The sequence below is a fragment of the Patella vulgata genome, chromosome 1 (genome assembly GCF_932274485.2).
Source record: "Patella vulgata chromosome 1, xgPatVulg1.2, whole genome shotgun sequence".
Classification (NCBI taxonomy): domain Eukaryota; kingdom Metazoa; phylum Mollusca; class Gastropoda; family Patellidae; genus Patella; species Patella vulgata.
In genome coordinates this window covers 27,356,183-27,375,444 of record NC_065879.2, presented here as the reverse complement: position 1 = coordinate 27,375,444, position 19,262 = coordinate 27,356,183, and the positions used below count along the sequence as shown (strand labels likewise).

The 19,262-nt window shown below is 32.8% G+C and overlaps 1 protein-coding gene across 1 annotated transcript in view; it reads right to left on the bottom strand.

Annotated features, from left to right (window-relative positions):
* The window catches only part of LOC126811479 (ATP-binding cassette sub-family C member 5), a 68,189-nt gene that overhangs the window by 28,351 nt on the left and 20,576 nt on the right, over positions 1-19,262 (bottom strand). The window contains exons 3-8 of the mRNA XM_050537148.2: positions 7,981-8,078; positions 5,926-6,057; positions 4,300-4,458; positions 2,825-2,972; positions 1,798-1,945; positions 350-435 (exon numbers count right to left, since the gene is read on the bottom strand). Coding sequence (XP_050393105.1) covers positions 350-435; positions 1,798-1,945; positions 2,825-2,972; positions 4,300-4,458; positions 5,926-6,057; positions 7,981-7,997 — 690 coding nt within the window. The 5' untranslated portion in view covers positions 7,998-8,078. The remainder of the gene's footprint in view (positions 1-349; positions 436-1,797; positions 1,946-2,824; positions 2,973-4,299; positions 4,459-5,925; positions 6,058-7,980; positions 8,079-19,262) is intronic.

Below are 19,262 nucleotides of genomic sequence, written 5' to 3'. Positions count from 1 at the left end.
TGTCCAGGGGCCTGTTTCACAAAATTTTAACTAAGATAAAATCCAAATTTTAGTAATTTGATTGGATAATATTAGATTGATTTTAGTGCTTAGCCAATCAAAACTGAAGTATCTACTAAAATTTGGATATTATCTTTAGTTAAAATTTCGTGAACCAGGGCTCAGGCTTGGTGGTGCAGCGTCTGGTCGTTCAGATGGTATAAATCTAAATATTTTTGAGACCAGTTCAAAAAGTATTGCTCTCTATATTCATTTATAAAATATAGACAGCTATTTATGGCCTTATAGAGCAAGGCTGTAAGTATTGCTAATACCTTAAATAGCGTTCTTAGTAATTCTACATATTTACCTCTCCTACAGTTTTATCTTTTAATCCTTTTAACCGGACAATTTTTTTAAACAATAATCCCATAAAACCATTTCTTACACGAATACCTATAAAATAAATGTAGATATCTTCAATAACTTTAATCTAAGGATCTAAAATTTCTAAATGTTATGCAGAATAGTACTGAATATTGTTAAACTAAACATCAAGACAATGTTCAAATATTTTCTAAATTTATCACTATTTTTAACTACCTTTACCACCTGGAACTATAGCTGTCTAATGCTTCAAATCAACTGACTCGTGCCGTGAATTATATACTAGTTTTGTGATGCAGGTCGTTTGAGGCAGTATACAGAGCAGTAGATTTGGGCAGTTTCAAAAATGAGCAGTCTATAGGGAGCAGTAGGTTTGGGAAGTTTAAAAAATGAGCAGTCTAGAGAGCAGTAAATTTTGGGCAGTTTCATAAATGAGCAGAAGATTTGGGCTGTTTCATAAATGAGCAGTTTAGGCAGTAGTAGACGTGGGCAGTGTAGAAAATAAAAAGATTGAGATTTTTATTCCAAATATTGTATTTGTATTCAATTTCAAAATCTTATACCATAATGACAGCAACTTTCAAATCCTAGTGAAATTCTTTTTATTTTTTTAAATAACATGAAGAAAATCAGCAGATACGAAAAATCAAACAAACTGCTTTATTGAAAATAGTAATAGATGTCTTCCTTCAAATCAAATTAAATTTCACCCAGCCGTTCTTTCTAACAAAATAATTACTTGCATTACTAAACAAGAAATTCTATTATACTGATAAACTGAATTGTATTGTATTTCACCCAAATAATTATTATAGCTTACATTTACAAACTTTTCTCACGGCGAAGTCAGTGAAGCTCAACGAACATACACAATGTCATTCTCAATATATTCTGTTGACTCTGCAATTTTTAACTTCGTTTTTTTGCTCTCTCCTTATATTTATCTGGCTTTATCCAGGTATAAATCTATTTTATACACAAATAATTTTATTTTCACAAGATTTTTCAAAGTAATCAAGGGCCATAAATCTGGCAGTAATTATCGGAAATTGCTGAAAATCAATACTCTTCTTCAGCTCATGACCTTAAACACTGTGTATAAATTTAATGTCAATCCGATATTAACTTTGACCTATAGAGTGTGCACAAGATTTTTTAGAGTGATCAAGGGCCATAACTCTGGAAGTAATCATCGGAAATCGCTGAAAATCAATAGCCTTCTTCGTCTCATGACCTTAAACACTGTGTATAAATTTAAAGACAATCGGATATTAACATTAGCCTCTAGAGCGTCCACAAGCAATTGTGGACACCGGACCGCCGGACGGGGGCGACGACAATATTCGACCACATTTCAATGTGGGCGTATAAAAAGACATGTCACTGTACCTCTTATATAGGTTATATAATAATAAAGAAATGTCACTGTACCTGTTACATAGGTAATTATCCATGTAAGAGCACCTGTTATAGATCTACCTCCTTCAAAAAATACCAAGCCCAACAAATATATATACCCTGTTGAAAACTTCACATCTCCACGGGTCAAATAATCCAAAAAATTACGTATTACTAATGCCTGAAATTTATGTTGTTAACATTTCATCATTATAACTAAAACAAAACACAAAATCTATAAGATACAAAGAAATTGTTTTATTGCTAAATTGTCTTCAAGGAAGATTTAATTTTAAAAATATACTCCAGACAAATCCTGTAAAAATTATTAATCGGATGATGATTTTAGCAGCTGCTTGAATTATCGAAAACTTTTAATAATAGGCTATTTTGTCACATGAACAGAAACGTGGTCTACATTTTTCAATCGGATAACAAATTTAGTCTCTTGAGAAACCAAAAGATTTACTGAAGTGATCAAGAGCCATAACTCTTGACTAATTATCACGTACTGTTAAGAAATCAATAGGCTTCTTCATCTCAAGCACATAAACACTGTCCATAAATTTTAAGTCAATAGAATGATAACTTTATATTAGCATGTGGACAACAGATCAACTAATGAACCGACAGAAGGATGTGACAACACTATACAACTATATTTCAATGTGGGCATATAACAACTACAAGTTTACTGGTTGTGTAGGAAGTTCAAATTCTTTATAATACAATAAAGCAGGAGAGAGAGAGAGAGAGAGAGAGAGAGAGAGATGGGGTTCAAAGTCCACTCAGCACAAACTAGGTCATTTTGGGACTAACACATGGTTCAATCTTATTTCAATAATTCGCTTGAGCGTAGTGGCCTTTAGCAGTGGGAGGAAACCGGAGAACCCGGTGGGGAAACCCACGAGGTTGGACAGGCAACGCTACTCCTTGTCATGCACAACCGGGGAATCAAAACCATGCCAGTTGACTCAATGACCGACCGTATGATACAGCACCCACATGATAACCATTTGGCCATCCAACCCCCCAGAATAATAAGGGAAACTTTACATACCGGTGTAAGTATACTGAAGGTAACAACTATTAATATAAATATAAATGTTATGATTAATCGGGATTTGATGGCACGCAGTAAAACACGCCATAATGATGCATCCTCTTTTCCTCGTGCCTTTACTTCTTCATTCCATAATCTCTCAAATCTGAAATATATTGATTGCTTGAAAGTATTTTTTTAGGAGAGAAATATGACACAACATCTGTCTCCACCTCATGATAACAAATATCAGTATATCATTATTTTGTTCATGTTCTCAAACTACAATGAATAAATCTGTATTTATTCTATATTCTGATGATGCAACAAAATAATAATATGTATGAGTGCGATAGAATGACAATGAGTCTAGGGAGATGGTATTTGCATGTAATAGTCTTTACAAGTGGCAAATACTTGCAAATAGCCCTATCGAGGTGTCCAACTCATGATAATAAGCTTCATGATCTAAAAAGTTCTCCCCTAAAAAGTTAGACTTTGGAAACTTGTTTTACAATATCACAAAATGCAAGTTTCAAAGAATATTTATAATATGATCATAAATGTGTCGTATACACAATTTTGATTAAATAAAAGTCTGGTATACAGTTTCATAGCATGAAAAACAATCTGATTAAAATACAGATTAAAATAACAACTCTTCCAGATCCTAGTATAGTAAAGACAAGTAAAAATATAAAAAAAAGAAACGAAATAGGATCTGTGTTTTAATCAGATTGCATGAAAAAATGAGGTTGATAACAATCAAATAACACACTATTTATGGATAATAATTCAATTACTATGGTTTATAACATGTCATTCGTTTTTAACAAATTTACATTTATTTCACAGCTGCATGCAAGTACAAACTTCTTTTGAATGATACCCAAGATTCATATCAGCCAATGCAAATTTTTGTACTTATAGTCCATTCAGACGCTTAAATTGAATTGGTTTAAAAACCCTGGGGATCGTTAAACATGTTTAACTTTGTCGCCTGAACACGAATGTGGTGCAAATAAACCAGCTGAAAAAACTTAGCTCGCGACCTGTCTTCGAGAAGGCTTTTTAGTTTAAACTGGTTCATCTTGGCCATCTGAACTGGTTGGCTTAAAAAGCCTGGCTCCAGCCCGCTTTGGACATGGGCAGTACGTGGTAAGTTACATGCCTTGGCAAATAACGGCGTCATGCAGTGCCAGTGTTATCGAAAGCGTGCGAGAACTGAATAAAGAATATGAAGCTACCCATGCGTAGTTAACTCTAATCTCCGACCGAAACTGTCAGACTAGTTAAACTGGTTTGGCTTATAGACGTGTGAACGCAACACGAACCTGTCTTAAAAACCCTGGTGATTTTGAACTGGATTAGAAATAAGCGTCTGGGCGTGGATTAGATACATTGTAATCTAGTACAGATTGCTATTCTGCCAAGATTTAGAAGACATTTATAAATGAGACATGTCAATCTTTTTATCCATTTGATTTACTTACCTAAGTTCGTTTTGTTCTGTAGCATCAATAGGTGATAAATATATGCCATCTAAAACTCCTACACCCTTCCTCCATATCTTGTACATAAGATTGGACATCCATGAATAAAACATGCATGAAAAACATCCTGCATAAGCTAGTGGGAATTCTTCTTTTGGACTGAAAAGTAATTTATCATTCTTTTAATCCAAAATGTGAAAAATGTCATGCCATATTTTTTAAAAGAAAAACAAGCATTTTTCTATGGAATTACCAAAGGCAAACACAGACAGATTACATTTTAATGATCTGGAAACATATTTCATTTGTGATAAAGTTTTTTTAATTTAATGTATAAGCTGTCAATTTTTTGCAAATTGCTTGTTATTGGAAACATATTTCATTTGTGACAATGTTTTTTAATTTAATATATGACTATGAGCTGTCAGTTTTTTGTAAATTGCTTGTTATTGATAAATCAACCTTTTATTAGAACAAACATCCCATTAACCTATTTAATTTTTTTGACTATGAAGGAAAATAAAGCCCACCTGTCACTTGCCATTTACTTATTTCTACATGTATACATTTAGACATTACTTTCATATTGCTAAATTACAAAATAATGCACAATTTTCATATATTGCAAAATATTGAGATATTACAAAACAGTGAATAAATAACACTTCAATAAAATAACTCATAATTTTCAACTTAAATACTGAGAGATAAACCTATATTTCAAGTTTCGTCAAAATCGGATAAAAATTGTGACCTGTAGAGTGTCCACAAACAAATTGTTGATGGACGGACGAACAGGAGAGACAACAATATACATCCACATAAAAATGTGGGCATATAAAAATAGATATAACTATTTACAATAAAAAGTGTAGTATAATACAATATAGACCCGCTTGGGCAAATATTTGGTGTAAATGAGTGACAACGGTAAAAATGTGATTAAACATCATTGAGATGCTTGCACTCAAACAAAATGTGTTTATTAACCATAATGTTGACATACAAGTTAAATTCCAAAACTTTTGTGTAAAAAATAACAATAAATTTGTGTTGCATGCTCTAATAATTAACAAGTACTTGCACACTAAACCAAGTTTTACATGTAATTATAACACGATGCAAAAAAAACGGACCACTGATTTGCCTCTGAGGCCATGACAACAACTTTACAGTGAAACATAGGCACAAGGGGTAAAAATCGAAAGTCAGTGACGTGTGTCGAATTATCAGCTATAGTCGCGTCTTCCACCAAACTGTTGGAGTTGTACTGTCACTGACCCTAGCTTTTTAAAAGCCACATTTTATACCAAGTCTGTACAGCATAAAATCATGATTTGCAATATTCCCATTCTGTCGAATTCAATATTTTGTTGGAGAGAATTATCTGCAGTGTGTTTACACAATCTGTTTTGAGGTTTTATCTTCGGGATCTGCTGTTATTTTATAGTTTATTTTAATGGTTATATTCAATTTTAGTTTTACACAACAGCGCAAAACATTCCAAAGTATGCTACATCATATGAAATTGTGAATTGTTTGACATCGAAACCTTTTTTTCTATGGGGTATATATTACATCAAATATATTATAGTATAAATTTACTAATATTCTGGACATACTTACTATTTATCAATACTATATGGACGGTATGGTAGCAGATGTTTCATATTCTTTTGATATTTTCTAAATCCTCTTCTTTCACGGCATGTTGATAATTCTGGACCAGTCTCCAATCGACCCTCTAATTCCAAAACACTGTCAAAAAAAACAAAACAGAAAGATAATCCAGTGAGTGTTACTACATGTATGTAGCTGCAAAAATACATGTTAGTGGGAAATGCTAAAATTCAAGCAAGCTGCTCATTAATTGCATAAAAATATTAGGCCCTATATCATTGTATTGGATATTATTCCTGTACATATATATATTTGCAAATATATTACGATAATGTAGAACTGTTAATCATTGCTTTCAGTGCCGTCCTGTGATGAGAAGACAAACAATAAATGATTTTTACACTTAAATAAAAGTTGAGTAATAATATATTTATAGATAATTATATAACATCATAAAATGATTCATTCTAGTTCAATAACTATTCCATGATTTACATATTTATTAGCTCTCAAATAAATACTTTCATTGACAATTTACAACTGGGCACTAACTCAAACACCATGAACATGTAAATGCACAGATTTGATGTCGCATGTATAATGATGTAACTAATTAATATTCATGAGCTGGTTGAAAATTATTCAACATTTACAGCAACATTGTCTAAAATGATGCAAGGTTTATAAGTCACTAAAAATGAATGTTATCATGGGAAAGACTGGGGCGGGTTTGAAAAACACATTGGCATACACTAAGGGTGTGACGAGTAGTCGGTTTAGTCGGAGTCGGTTCGGTTTTACCTACAAACCGGTTCAAGTTTCGGGAAATCGATAGTCGTCTAAAAAATACAGCATGATATAAACCAGTCGCCCGAATATTATAACGTTTTTTTTTTTAAAAGATACATGTATTAACGATCGACAATTATGGGGGCGAATAAGCAATAAGCTACATCATTGATAAATGGTCGACAATAATAATAACGAGACAGTATATACTATATTCAGTAATCGGTCGTGGATATTCTCGCGATTACAAGAGAGTGTGTTTTTGCATACCTAATGAAGTTATTTTAAGAATACGTTATTTGATTGGTCCGTCGCTAAGGTCAATGGTTGAAGTGCCCAATCAGAAACAAGCAATCCTCCAGGTTAGGTCAATAGGCATGCGCACTGAGCTGATGCCCAGATACGCTTTCTCGTTGGTTTATCACTAATATTGATCAATACGTCATTGTTTGAAGTTTTTTATATGTTGTATTTATTACTTTTATTAAAAAGGTTAAACAGGAGATTTGAACAAACTACATAGTACAAACAAAACCAAATTTTTTAATGTACTGGACACATAAAACATAGAACTGTATGTATGTCGCCATTACAGTTTTAAGCTCCGTATATAAACTAATAAAGGCCAGTATATTAGCGTATATTGTAGACTATGGAAGACTAATATTTTTCAGTTAGTTTTCATTACCGACTAAACCGAATCGGTTCGGGTTTTTAGCCGCCGACTAACCGGTTCAAGTTTTGCTTAGTCGTCACACCCTTAGCATACACATAAAAGAATGGTTGAAAGTTGGAATTTGATAAAGAGTATGTTAAATTGCATGAGCATTGACATCATAACCACAGAATTATTAAACTGAATTAATGTACTGCCAAGCTTTTAAACCCTATTTGACCATTTTGTTAATACAAAAAACTGTACTTGGTGACTGCCCCTGCCATCAGAACAAAAAGATTGTCACTTTTATCATTTGAAACCCTCTGACAAACACTGCTTGTGACCGTTGTCTGTAATTTTATTCAATACTAACTACAATACTAAATCTAAATCTTATTGTTAAAGATCTTTCTCATTTCATTCTAGATAAAGAGAAGTTATTTATTGCAGTGAATAATCAGTTGAGGACAGCATGCATACAAATATACAACATGCAGAAATATTAAGGAAAATGACACATTGCAACCAAATTAGGTTTAAAGGGGATCTTGAATTAGTATCAGACAAAATTGGGACAATAAACAATAATAGAAATATAAATTGTTTTTACTTACCTTTGCCGATCATCCATTTTTATGTGTTTTAATGTTTTTTCTTGTTTCTGATTGTTGTATCTATCAATGTTATTAGGTCAACATGGTTTAATCAACTCCTGAAATAGACAATATTGATCAATTGTTAGGTATATTGATAACCAATATTATTTGTTTGTTATTATGGATAATACAAAAATATTTAATATTATGGATAATAAAAATAATATACAGAATTGTTTTGAATGCCTGGAGCTATGTATTACCGTCTCTCGCATATTAATTGTTATTTCATCGACATTAAGTCCTCAGGACATAACATTTCTTTCTAACATTTTAACTAAGAACTACTTAAATTTGACATCCGCTTTCAACTAAAATGTTTAGCTGTCAATTGAGAAGTTGTACATGGCTCTTTGGGCTGATTTTAATGTGTTCTTTATGATATATTCGTATTCCATTCGTTTTCCTTGATACATGCATATTAGTGAATTGTAATAAGATATGATACAGACATCAACAAATAAAAATTGCACAGACAAACAAATTTTGCACAGCGTTTGTTGATGGGGCTGAACCTGTTGCTTCTATCAGCAAAAGCAACTTCATTTGAACAAATCTGAATAAGCAGAAACCTGGTAACATATTTTAAACTTAGCAGAAATACATTATGAATTTTAGTCAACAGCATCTAAATTTACACCTTTTTGGTGCTCCTGGTTGAACTCCATCAAACATAATACCAAAGAACTAAAAAATTAAATTTGTGTTGCCTAGATTTTATTTCAAAGCTAAATAGAAACCGGTCTCCAATTACAATCTGGATCGATAAAATTTTGGTGTCTTCCATGGTAGAGGTAGTACTAAACTAGGGCTTCACTATAACATAACAATGATTTTTGGGCAATGTCGGATGCAGGATATTTGGTAAGGAGAGCACAGTGTGGTGGTGGCCTTTGAGAAAATTTGGAAAAATCAGAATGTCAATGTCAATTGGTGGTGCATCACCACAACCAACAAAAAGCTCAAATTTACATGGTTCATAGAAACAGAATAATAAATAAATATTTTTATTGTTACATAAGGGGTGGCCATGGCCCTTAGGGCCCCACACCAGGATCCGCCACTGTTTTGCAGCAGAGCCAGTCACTTGTACACAGTCAGAACACAACAATGTCAATTATTAACTCTATTTCCTTTATAACCAAATATTTACACAGAAATACTACAAATTTAACTATAAAGTATATATATAGTTTATATATTGTGTATTTACAAAATGATGGATAATGAACAAAGACTGTCCATTATGTAATTAGAAATAAAAACTGAGGGGTTAATCTTAAAACAACAGTGTGTCTTGTAACAACCAAAAAATAATGGTCTATTATTTATAAAACTGCCCATTATTTATTGAAAATAATGGACAGTTTTACCAATAATAGACACTTATCTGAAAAATGAACATGTATTTTGGGATACTTTATTCTCTGAACAATTTAAATTACAGTACATGAAATTACTTTAAAACTTCATAGTTACCGAAATGTCACATGACCGAATGTGGCTTTCATGTATTTGTCTACATGAAAAATTCCACTTTAATCCGCCCGTTATATGTTTAATAGTACGTTCGGCATTTGATCAATGATACATTTTCATACGCCCATATTTTCACATTTTCTTTGTGGACACTCTACAGGTCATAACTTGAAATATAGGTTTATATCTCAAAGATTTCGGTTCCTTTCGATATTGGCTTGTATGGGGCAGTAACTTCATGGATCATGGTCCCTGGTTGTACACTCTAGTGTTCACTTTATTTATCCCATTTTGATGAAACTGAACATGTGTGTTTTTAACTCAAAGATCTAGATTCCTTGCGATACTGGCGCATATCGGACCCTAATGCGTTTTGAGCCTGTGCAACCTATACAGGTCACAATTTTTATCCAATTTTAAAAAACGTTCAAATATATCAGTTACACCATAATGACAGTTGAGTTTGAATTTTGTGAATTGGTCTGTGTCTTTGATCCTGTGTCACTGTCACTTATATCAGAGTATTATATTACATTTCAAATCAAAATTTGATTAACCACAGTTCTGTCAGTACTAAGAAATATTATCAATATCTAAATCATTTTCGTGAGCAGCCTTTCCATCACAACTTTGACGGCTATTACCCTCCATATCAAGAACATCACAATTTTTTACAGCTATTATCTTCCATATTGAGTACATCACCAAATGTAATCAGTATCCAAATGCTTATCTATACTAATATTTGTGACTGTCGTTTGTCTGTCTGTTTGTCTGTCTGTTTGTCTGTCTGTTCGGGGTTGGCGGCTACACTAGGTCTGCCCCGAGTCTGAAATTTGGGGTATAGGTGTAGCTCGGACCGGGGAGTAACATAGGCCAGGTGGCGTTAGTCTACCACTTCCGGTTCCGGGGTTATGACCCCCGAGCGAAGTCGGGCATTCTTCTAGTCACAAATATTCTCATCATTAATATTAGTATTCGACTGTGCTATGAACATGTGGTTTTCATGTCAAACATTTTGGACTGTCTGTATGCTTGCATTGTACGACTGGAGTGTTTTGTCACATGCATTCATGTGCATGTTGTATATATATCCATTATTTTTGTGGCTTGTTCTTTTAGAAAACTACCCATTATTTGTATCTCTATGGTGCTATGTTTTAAGTTTGATAATATCCTCAGACTGTCCATTATTTAAATAAAAAGAAAACCTTTGGGGCTAATGCCCCTCAGTTGTTCTTTCTATTTACATAATGGACAGTCTTCGACCATTATCCATCAGAAAAATACTACAAATTTAAACATAAAGCTTATACAATACACAGAAATACTACAAATTTAAACTTTTGTTTTTAGGTTAAATTCTTTTCGCAAACCTCATTTTATGGGATTTCAAATGACAGTTACATCTGTCAATTTCAAAGTGAGACTGTCATGATTGTCAAACAACTGAAATATGTGGTAGACCATCAAATATTATGGACGAAGACTTTAAGCTATTTGGAGCTGTAATACCAGTACTCAAATCTGCCATTGTTAAATTATTCTTAAGACTTGGATGTAAAGTTGTAAACCAAGCCTTACATATATCTCTAGTTGATTACTTAGTTTTAAGTCATAGAATTTAAGACTAAAGATAACAATGATAATCAAAGAGTAAATATCAAATTACGATTAGCCCTTTGCTACTGGTCACTATATATGATCACCAGCTTCCAGTTATTCTAATAATAAAATGAGACCTGATAACCAAGATTGAAAATAAGCCACCTAGCGGTCATTGAAAATGTCAGGTACAAATTCAGACTTTGTCTGGCACAATTCCTCTGATGTCTGTTGTTTTGTTGGTCAAAGATTTGTCTCTTTTCACTGGTCATTATAATATATATTGATATTTAATACATGTCTGACACAAAATTCTAAATATCAGGTGCACTTTCATTAATTCCTGACAATTTTTCTTTTATTTCCAGGCCTACTGGTAACGCAGGAAATGTTTAAAGTAGTGTGTGACTACCTCGTGATTGGCGCTGATGTAATGAAAGGGTTAAAGATACATGTTTTAATACATAAGCATCGTTTGGAAAACATATCTAAGTATATTTGATACCAAAAACATTATATCTTTTGAGATACCTCAATGGGAAGCCTTTTTGACAACCGTATGCAATTTTTAAAAGGGCTAAACCTCAAACTCAATATTTTCCATAATATTTGAAATTAAAAACACAAATAAAAATTAAATATTAGTCCATTTCAATCAATATATCCAGTATATAAGATACAATAAACATTTTTTAATCAGTACATGAGTCGTGTATTCTATGGTTTTGAGCACATTTGTAATGAACAAAGAAAAACATATCCTACAAGTAATTAGTAATGGTCGATTCACAAACAACAAAACAATAATAAAAAAAGACGTGTAGAATGGACTAAGCAGGCGTGAACAACATGTTTAATTTGGACTGTTGTTCACGTATTGTTCACCAAAGATAATTGATTAAAAATTATACAGCGATGTTAACGAGGTGAGAAGGGCTAGTCTCATCAAAACACGCTTCTCTTTGTTCGGAACTGATTCGAGTTATCTGCTTACGAACGTGATCCTGCTCGATTGAAGTAACTGGGATATGAAAACCAAAGAGCGAAACTCAAGCTAGATGCTGTGTCCTAAGGAAAACGTTTGTTAATTTTGACATTGCAACTGCGACTCAAGGGGCTTACACTACCGAAAACGATATGCAACCGTGGCAAGTAGTCGCCCCTGGCCTAATTACATGTACTAAAGTCACCGTTGTTGCTCGCATTTCTGCTGAAGACATATTGAAATATACATTGACTGCTACACGAGTGTCGCCTCTTACATCATGTCACATGATTTAGCTTCACCTAATTATTGTCAGGTCTTTCCGTAATTGCGTAAATCCGAAAGTGTTTTTTAACGTTATTGGTTACTAAAACATTTCCTTTTTAAAAAATAATTCTGAAATGTGTTACACAATGAACTAAGTAAATGATAAAATTTAACTTTTACTATAGCATTCTTATTTAACTTTTTTAATAGTTTGGTGTTATTAAAGGGACAATAACACTCTTGCTGGCTTGAAAGCTCCAGAAAATAAATAATATCTCTATCTAAGTACTAGATGTTTAAATGTACTACCTGTTGTGTAAATTATCCATTACATCCTATTTTACTTGTCCAGAGTGTTCGAAAATATTTTTAAATCAAAGTTTCATTTGAAAAGGTTTACGTTAGACGTTTCAAACCATTATGTTGAATTTTTCAAAATTTTTAAATAAGGTGTGTTAAGATGAAATTTGTATCATCAATTAATTGAAATATTCTAAAATAGTACAATTTGTTGACCAGAATAAAGATTGGGACATATTATTCAGTTACAACAAGAGTGGTATTGAGCCTTTAACCAGACAATTTAAGTCTTGTGATCATTGGAAATGTCATATTGTCTGAATATATTTTCGGGAACATACCTATAATCATGTCACTGTCTGCAAACCAGTCCAGATCACTGACATTTTGAATTTGTTTAATACAAAATACAGTATAACTATATGTATGTAAACCACAAAGACTAGCTACAGGCTGTTACATCATGACAGATATTTAATCTAATCATTTCATCTCTAAAATTTATTTCGCTATGAAAGATTTGTTTGATTAAATAACACAATAAATTAGATAACTGGATATCTGGAATTCCACCATAATAATGCATAAACAATTAATTAAATAACATCACAATTAATTAGATAATGACACGGAATGTGAAGTAGGCCTACAAACATCTCATTTTCCATCACACAATTTGACAATTTCCTTTAATATAAAATTTTATGTATGACATCTTCAGCCATGAGGGTATAATAAATTTATGGTATTTTATTATCAAAATTTAATTTTTATTAAAGATACATTATGGGAGATTAGATAAAGAGCTGGCAGTTCTCACTATAATAGTTAAACACTAGATAATGTAAAGGGAATTTGCTGAAACTTTCAGTAAAACTGATCCACTCAAAACTGAGAATTCAGCGATTGAATTTTGGGCCTAGCCTCGATCATCATTACTGAAGTCGGTACGATAAAAAACATAGTCTCGGTTATCAATTTTTTGATTTAATCATGAATGAGCGTTGAGCAGCAGATCGGATTATAATCCAGTAAATATTGCAGGCTAGCAATAACATGGAGAGTTGATTATGGACCGGAATAAATTAATTAATGTCTAATTAATAATTTAGATAACACTTCCAGCCTAAAGAAAGAACTGCAATTTAGCTCTTGCATAATGTATGTTTAAAGTAGCTAAGTCTCTAACTCAATATCATCCAAAGTCTTACACGTTGAAAATACGAATTATTTGTCAATTCAAATCAACATTGATGTTGTTGCCAGGAAAAGGTACGCTTCTGATATCCAATATTTAAGACAAAATAAACATTGTACCAGGATGCGTTTCAGTGCCATTTGTATAACAAGGAACTCTAAAAACGAGGCTAGACACATTCCACAACTCATGTCAAATGGTGACGGCATATCTTATCTGGAGGGCATGTGCAATGGACTCGAATAAGACACTAGAAATTGCTATTCGGTTGAGACTCATGCCGTATTTCGCTGGACATAACTGATTTAAAATTAAAGTCCAAACGGAAACAGTTGAATGTAAATCAGTTTATTATACAATCAGATTATATTAATATATGTGTTGCGACACTTTTGAGTCAATTTCTAGGTCCCAAATATTAGCGATTTAGCTCCTTTAAGTAAGAAATGTTCTAGCCTTTACTAAATAAACACTGTTTAAACAAATTGTCAACTATAAGCCTTTTTATCATAATATAATTTCTCCAAGATTAATACAACATATATTTATAGTCCGGCAGCCAAAACCCAGTTTAAACCTTGACATAATGGGTTTTTTGGGGTTTTTTTTAAACAATATTTTTATTCAGGTTGTCTGAATGAGATTGGGGAATAGGCTTAGCCTATGTAAAACCCCTCTCCCTAAATAATTTGTATATATATATATCATTAATACAAAAATGTGTGTATATACATAGTTATAATGGCAAACACAAAAACCTATTATTATATAAGCAAAATAAAATATAATGGGTGAAAATGTACAGTATATATAGTAATTAATAATTATACATATTCAACCATAGTAAGAATTTTTAATAATAGGCAACATTAGAGAGGCCAAAATTATACATAAAATAGACGATAAAATATTAATTGATCGGGTTTAAAATCTGTTTGACATATCTATAAACTTATGGACCTGGTTAAAAATATATGTGTTAACATCAAGACTGTAGGTTGTGGAACCAAATAAAAGACAGTTTATATTTTTAAAATCATGTTGTAATTTGTCTATGGTTTCTGTTTGTGCATTTGAATGTAAGGAACATCGCAGAAGGTAATGGTCGGGATCTTCAAATATATGACCGCAGAGGCACGCGGGACTGTCGTCAACATGACTTAGGAATTTGTGACCCTGCAGGTCTGAGCATCGAAGTCAAAATTTGCAATGAATTATTTGAGGTTTCCGCTGAACGTTATAATAAAACAGAGGAACTTTGGATAGATGATCGGAGAAAATTTTCAGAGTTCTTGAATTCCTTGCAGGAGTACTGAGTTTATTCCACTCTCTTATGCTGGATGGGATAAATGATTTAGCAAAAATGTCAGTAAAGCATCGAATTTCTTTTAATTTGTCTTCATTACGAAGGGAATATTTGTTTGTAGGTTCAAGGTTTACGAGATTCTTAAAATAAGGAGGGGTTAGGTTATTGATGATTTTGTAAAGTAGTTTTAATTTATGTCGATTTTGTCTCTCTTTGGGTGGAATAAACCCAGTTACCACGTAGAGGGAAGCATGGCTAGTACCTTTAACTGCCCCGCAAATAGTGCGTAGTGCGTCAAGCTGAAGGTATTCAAGATTATTACATAAGTAGTCAGTGCACCCGTCCCAGATAACATCGGCGTAATGAAAGTGCGGCAGAATGAAGGAAGAATATAGGGTATGTAGCGATTTTCTATTTAAACGATATTTCAGGGAGCGAAGACTGTTTACTAGTTTTGATACTTTGCTAATTATACTATCAATGTGGCTATTCCATTTACAATTGCTTTGAAAGATAAGTCCGAGGTGTTTATGTTCAATTACTTCCGTTATTCCTATTGAGTTCATTAAAAGGGGTGGTTTCACAACATTGCGTTTAGTGGAGAGAGTTAAAGTTTCTGTCTTGAGGGGGTTAAATGTCAATAGCCATGTTTCTGCCCACGAATTTATTGCTTCGAGATCTTTGTTTAATGTAAGTGCGCATGCCTCTGGGTCATCTATTTTTAGGTACAAGGAGGTATCATCAGCAAAAACTCGGATGTTCGATTGTATATTATTCACAATGTCGTTTATATATAATAAAAATAATAATGGTCCCAAAACACTGCCCTAGTCTTCAACGTGGCCATCTTGTAGTGATGGTCCGATATGGCTACTATCGGTTTTATCGATATCAGATATTGACAGAGAAATATATCGGCCGATACAGATAATTACCAATAGTGGTGAATATAAAATTATTACACATTAAATCAATCTGGTTCAAACACAGATCCTATTTCGTTTCGTTTTTATAGTTCAAAATTTCATTTTACTTGTCTTTACTACACTTGGATCTGGAAGAGTTGTTATTTAACTCAGCTTCTGAATGGTGTCAGGGATAAGCCAATGAAACGGTCTGTTACGGCGAGCTTTAGGCGTGTTTTGCACGGAACTGTGGGTAATCCACTAGTAACATCAATGCTGATTGGTTAATCAAATGTCTGACATCATAGGGTCATAAGTCAGTCTTTTGACCCCTGACGTGACCTATTGCTATAACTTGTCAGATCTTCATGTAGTCTAGGCCATCGAAAGCATAAAAAAACAAAACGAAATATAGATCTGTATTTTCATCAGATTGACATTAAATTGTCTCGAATGTCATGATAATCGATGTAGTTACATGTCATTGTTAGTCGGGGGAAACATCGGGTACTATTTTACCCCAGAATCAAACAGGAACGCGATGTTTTTTGAAGGAAAAAATAATTTGGGTCACACTTAATTCCTCCGCTGTCAAAAATACACACCATCTATTGTGTACTAAAATCATTTGCTATATGAATAATAAATAAGGTGAAGATTATCAGTTATTAAATGTTGACTACGATATAATTCCCAAAATTTACGGCCTCTAGGAGAGTCTTGTATTATGTCCAAATAGTCATGCGCACGTCCTTTTCAACAGATATCGGAGCCTCGAATATCGGCCAAATAGCCAAGAATCTACAGATACCGATTTCTTCGATGTTAAAACCGATTTTTGGACCATCACTACCATCTTGAATATTTAAATTTCCCCAAGGGTGCGAGGGTGGCAACATCCAGATTTTGAATCTGAATTATATTGAAGATATATAATCCATCAAAAACCATTTAGGTGGACTATATTTCCAGGTTTGTCAACCTGCTGTCACACTATTATTACAATATATTTTGCTTTGTTTGGTATGAACATAAAACTTTAACACTGACATTGGGATAAGAGTGTCAAGCAGACTCCTCAATTTCAGGTTGACATTCTTCATAAAATGTCTATAAAAATGAAAACTAACGACCAAATAAAGCAGATACATCAACTAAGCCTGATTTTAGCAGACACAATACCTTGTGTTGTGTTTTGTTATGAATGATTGACTTCTTGACAACAAAATAATAATTAAACCTATGTAATTAGGATATGTGACATCTTTGACTAGGTCATTTTGGGACTAACACATGGTACAATTTTATTTCAATAATTCGCTTGCGCATAGGGGTCTTTAACAGTGGGAGGAAACCAGAGAAATGAAATGAAATGGGGTTAAATGTCCTACTGTTCTGCTCCTATACTGGGCTAATGAAGACGGGAAACCAGAGAACCCAGAGAAAACCCACGAGGTTGGACTCTACTCCTTGTCACATACACCTGGGAAATCAAACCACACCAGTTGACTCAATGATACAGTGCGCATATGCTAACCATTTGGCCATTCAAGCCCACCTTTTTATAGGAAAGCATGTAGGTTAAAGTAATGTAGATGCATGATATAATGGTTTGATCACTTAATTACTTTGATCATTTACATAATGAACTTCATACCATATCAAAATCTAGGTTACCGATACAAAACCACATAGAGGACCTACAGATCTTACCTATAAATAGTACTACATGTACAAGTAGTTCATTGATTAAATAATCTATTTATAACATTCCCATTAAGGCTTTCATAAAGATTATACATACATACACTGTGAGCAAGTCAATCTGAACAAAACTGAATCGGTTCACTAACGTTCTTCAACTGACTGGGAATTTGACATTAGTATCTGCTTGAAACATGCTATAATATGCAAGCTGTAAAACTTGCAGGCAGTTGCATCACACTGTGTTCAGACACCAATAGATGTTGAACTTAATTGAGAAATAATTGAACCATAATTAATCTTATACATTATATTTAATATAATAAAAAAATACTAACTAACTTTGCAATTCAATCCATTCAATAACTGGTGTATCTAGAAAACCACTATAAAAATCTGTACAGTAAAAATTGTGTCAACAACACACAGTCTTTTTATTTAACAGTTTGGAGAACTGCCAAAGAGCGGTGATTAACATTTAATACAGTAAACTGTACCCTTCATTAGATACAAAATAGCATGTGTACTGATATTCTGAAAATTGAATACCACCAGTTTATTTTAAAACAAATAACAGTACAAAATTACCCACCTTACTTAATCATCTAGTCTGTTCTTTAATGTCAGTGCCAATATATCTTGTCTTCAATTATACGATGACAAAGCAGAATTATAAGTCAATATAAATGATTCGACACTTTACAATCTCATTCAATTCATATAACTAATGCCACTTTATAACACTCCTTCTATACATGTCAACTATGGTATTAAAGACTAGGTCAGGATATAGGTTTCTTACTACACACTGTGTACTGTTATCGTACTCATAGTACATGTACGTCAGTAGTTTCTGTCATATATGTAGTTCATTGAGTGTAACAAGAATATCTATGATCAATGGCCTAGCCCACAGTATAATAATGCCAACTGTAGGCTAGATTGTATGTACATGTATATACGATTATTGACATAAATGTGGGTAAACTCCATACTCAGTCATGATCCAACAGCCTACGTAAGTTCATTAAATCATCATTTTGTACTACTAATGGCTAAGAGAACAGGAAATAATTAAGAAAATAATGAGTTTATTTAAATAGGTTTGATGTGTAGGATTTAATCTAGTGAAATTGACACAATTTTAAAAGACACAATTCAAAGCGATCTGACTCATTTACCAGCATTAAAAATATAGGCTTTTAATATAGTTTTTAATTTTGATTAAATTTTTTTACTTAATCTGGTTATTCTTAATTTTCTGTGAATTTTGAAAATTAAATATATTAAAACATGGTTCAGTCATTTGGAAGCCGTCTTCATTAGCCCACTTGGAACAGATCAGTAGGATGTTAAACCCCATTTCATTTGTTTATGAAAAAAAATAAATTTTATACAATTGTTCCCCAAATTTATGATACATTATTCAAGAGTGTGACACATGTGAACCATGCTAATTATGTATACTGAAATAAGAAATTACACAAATTT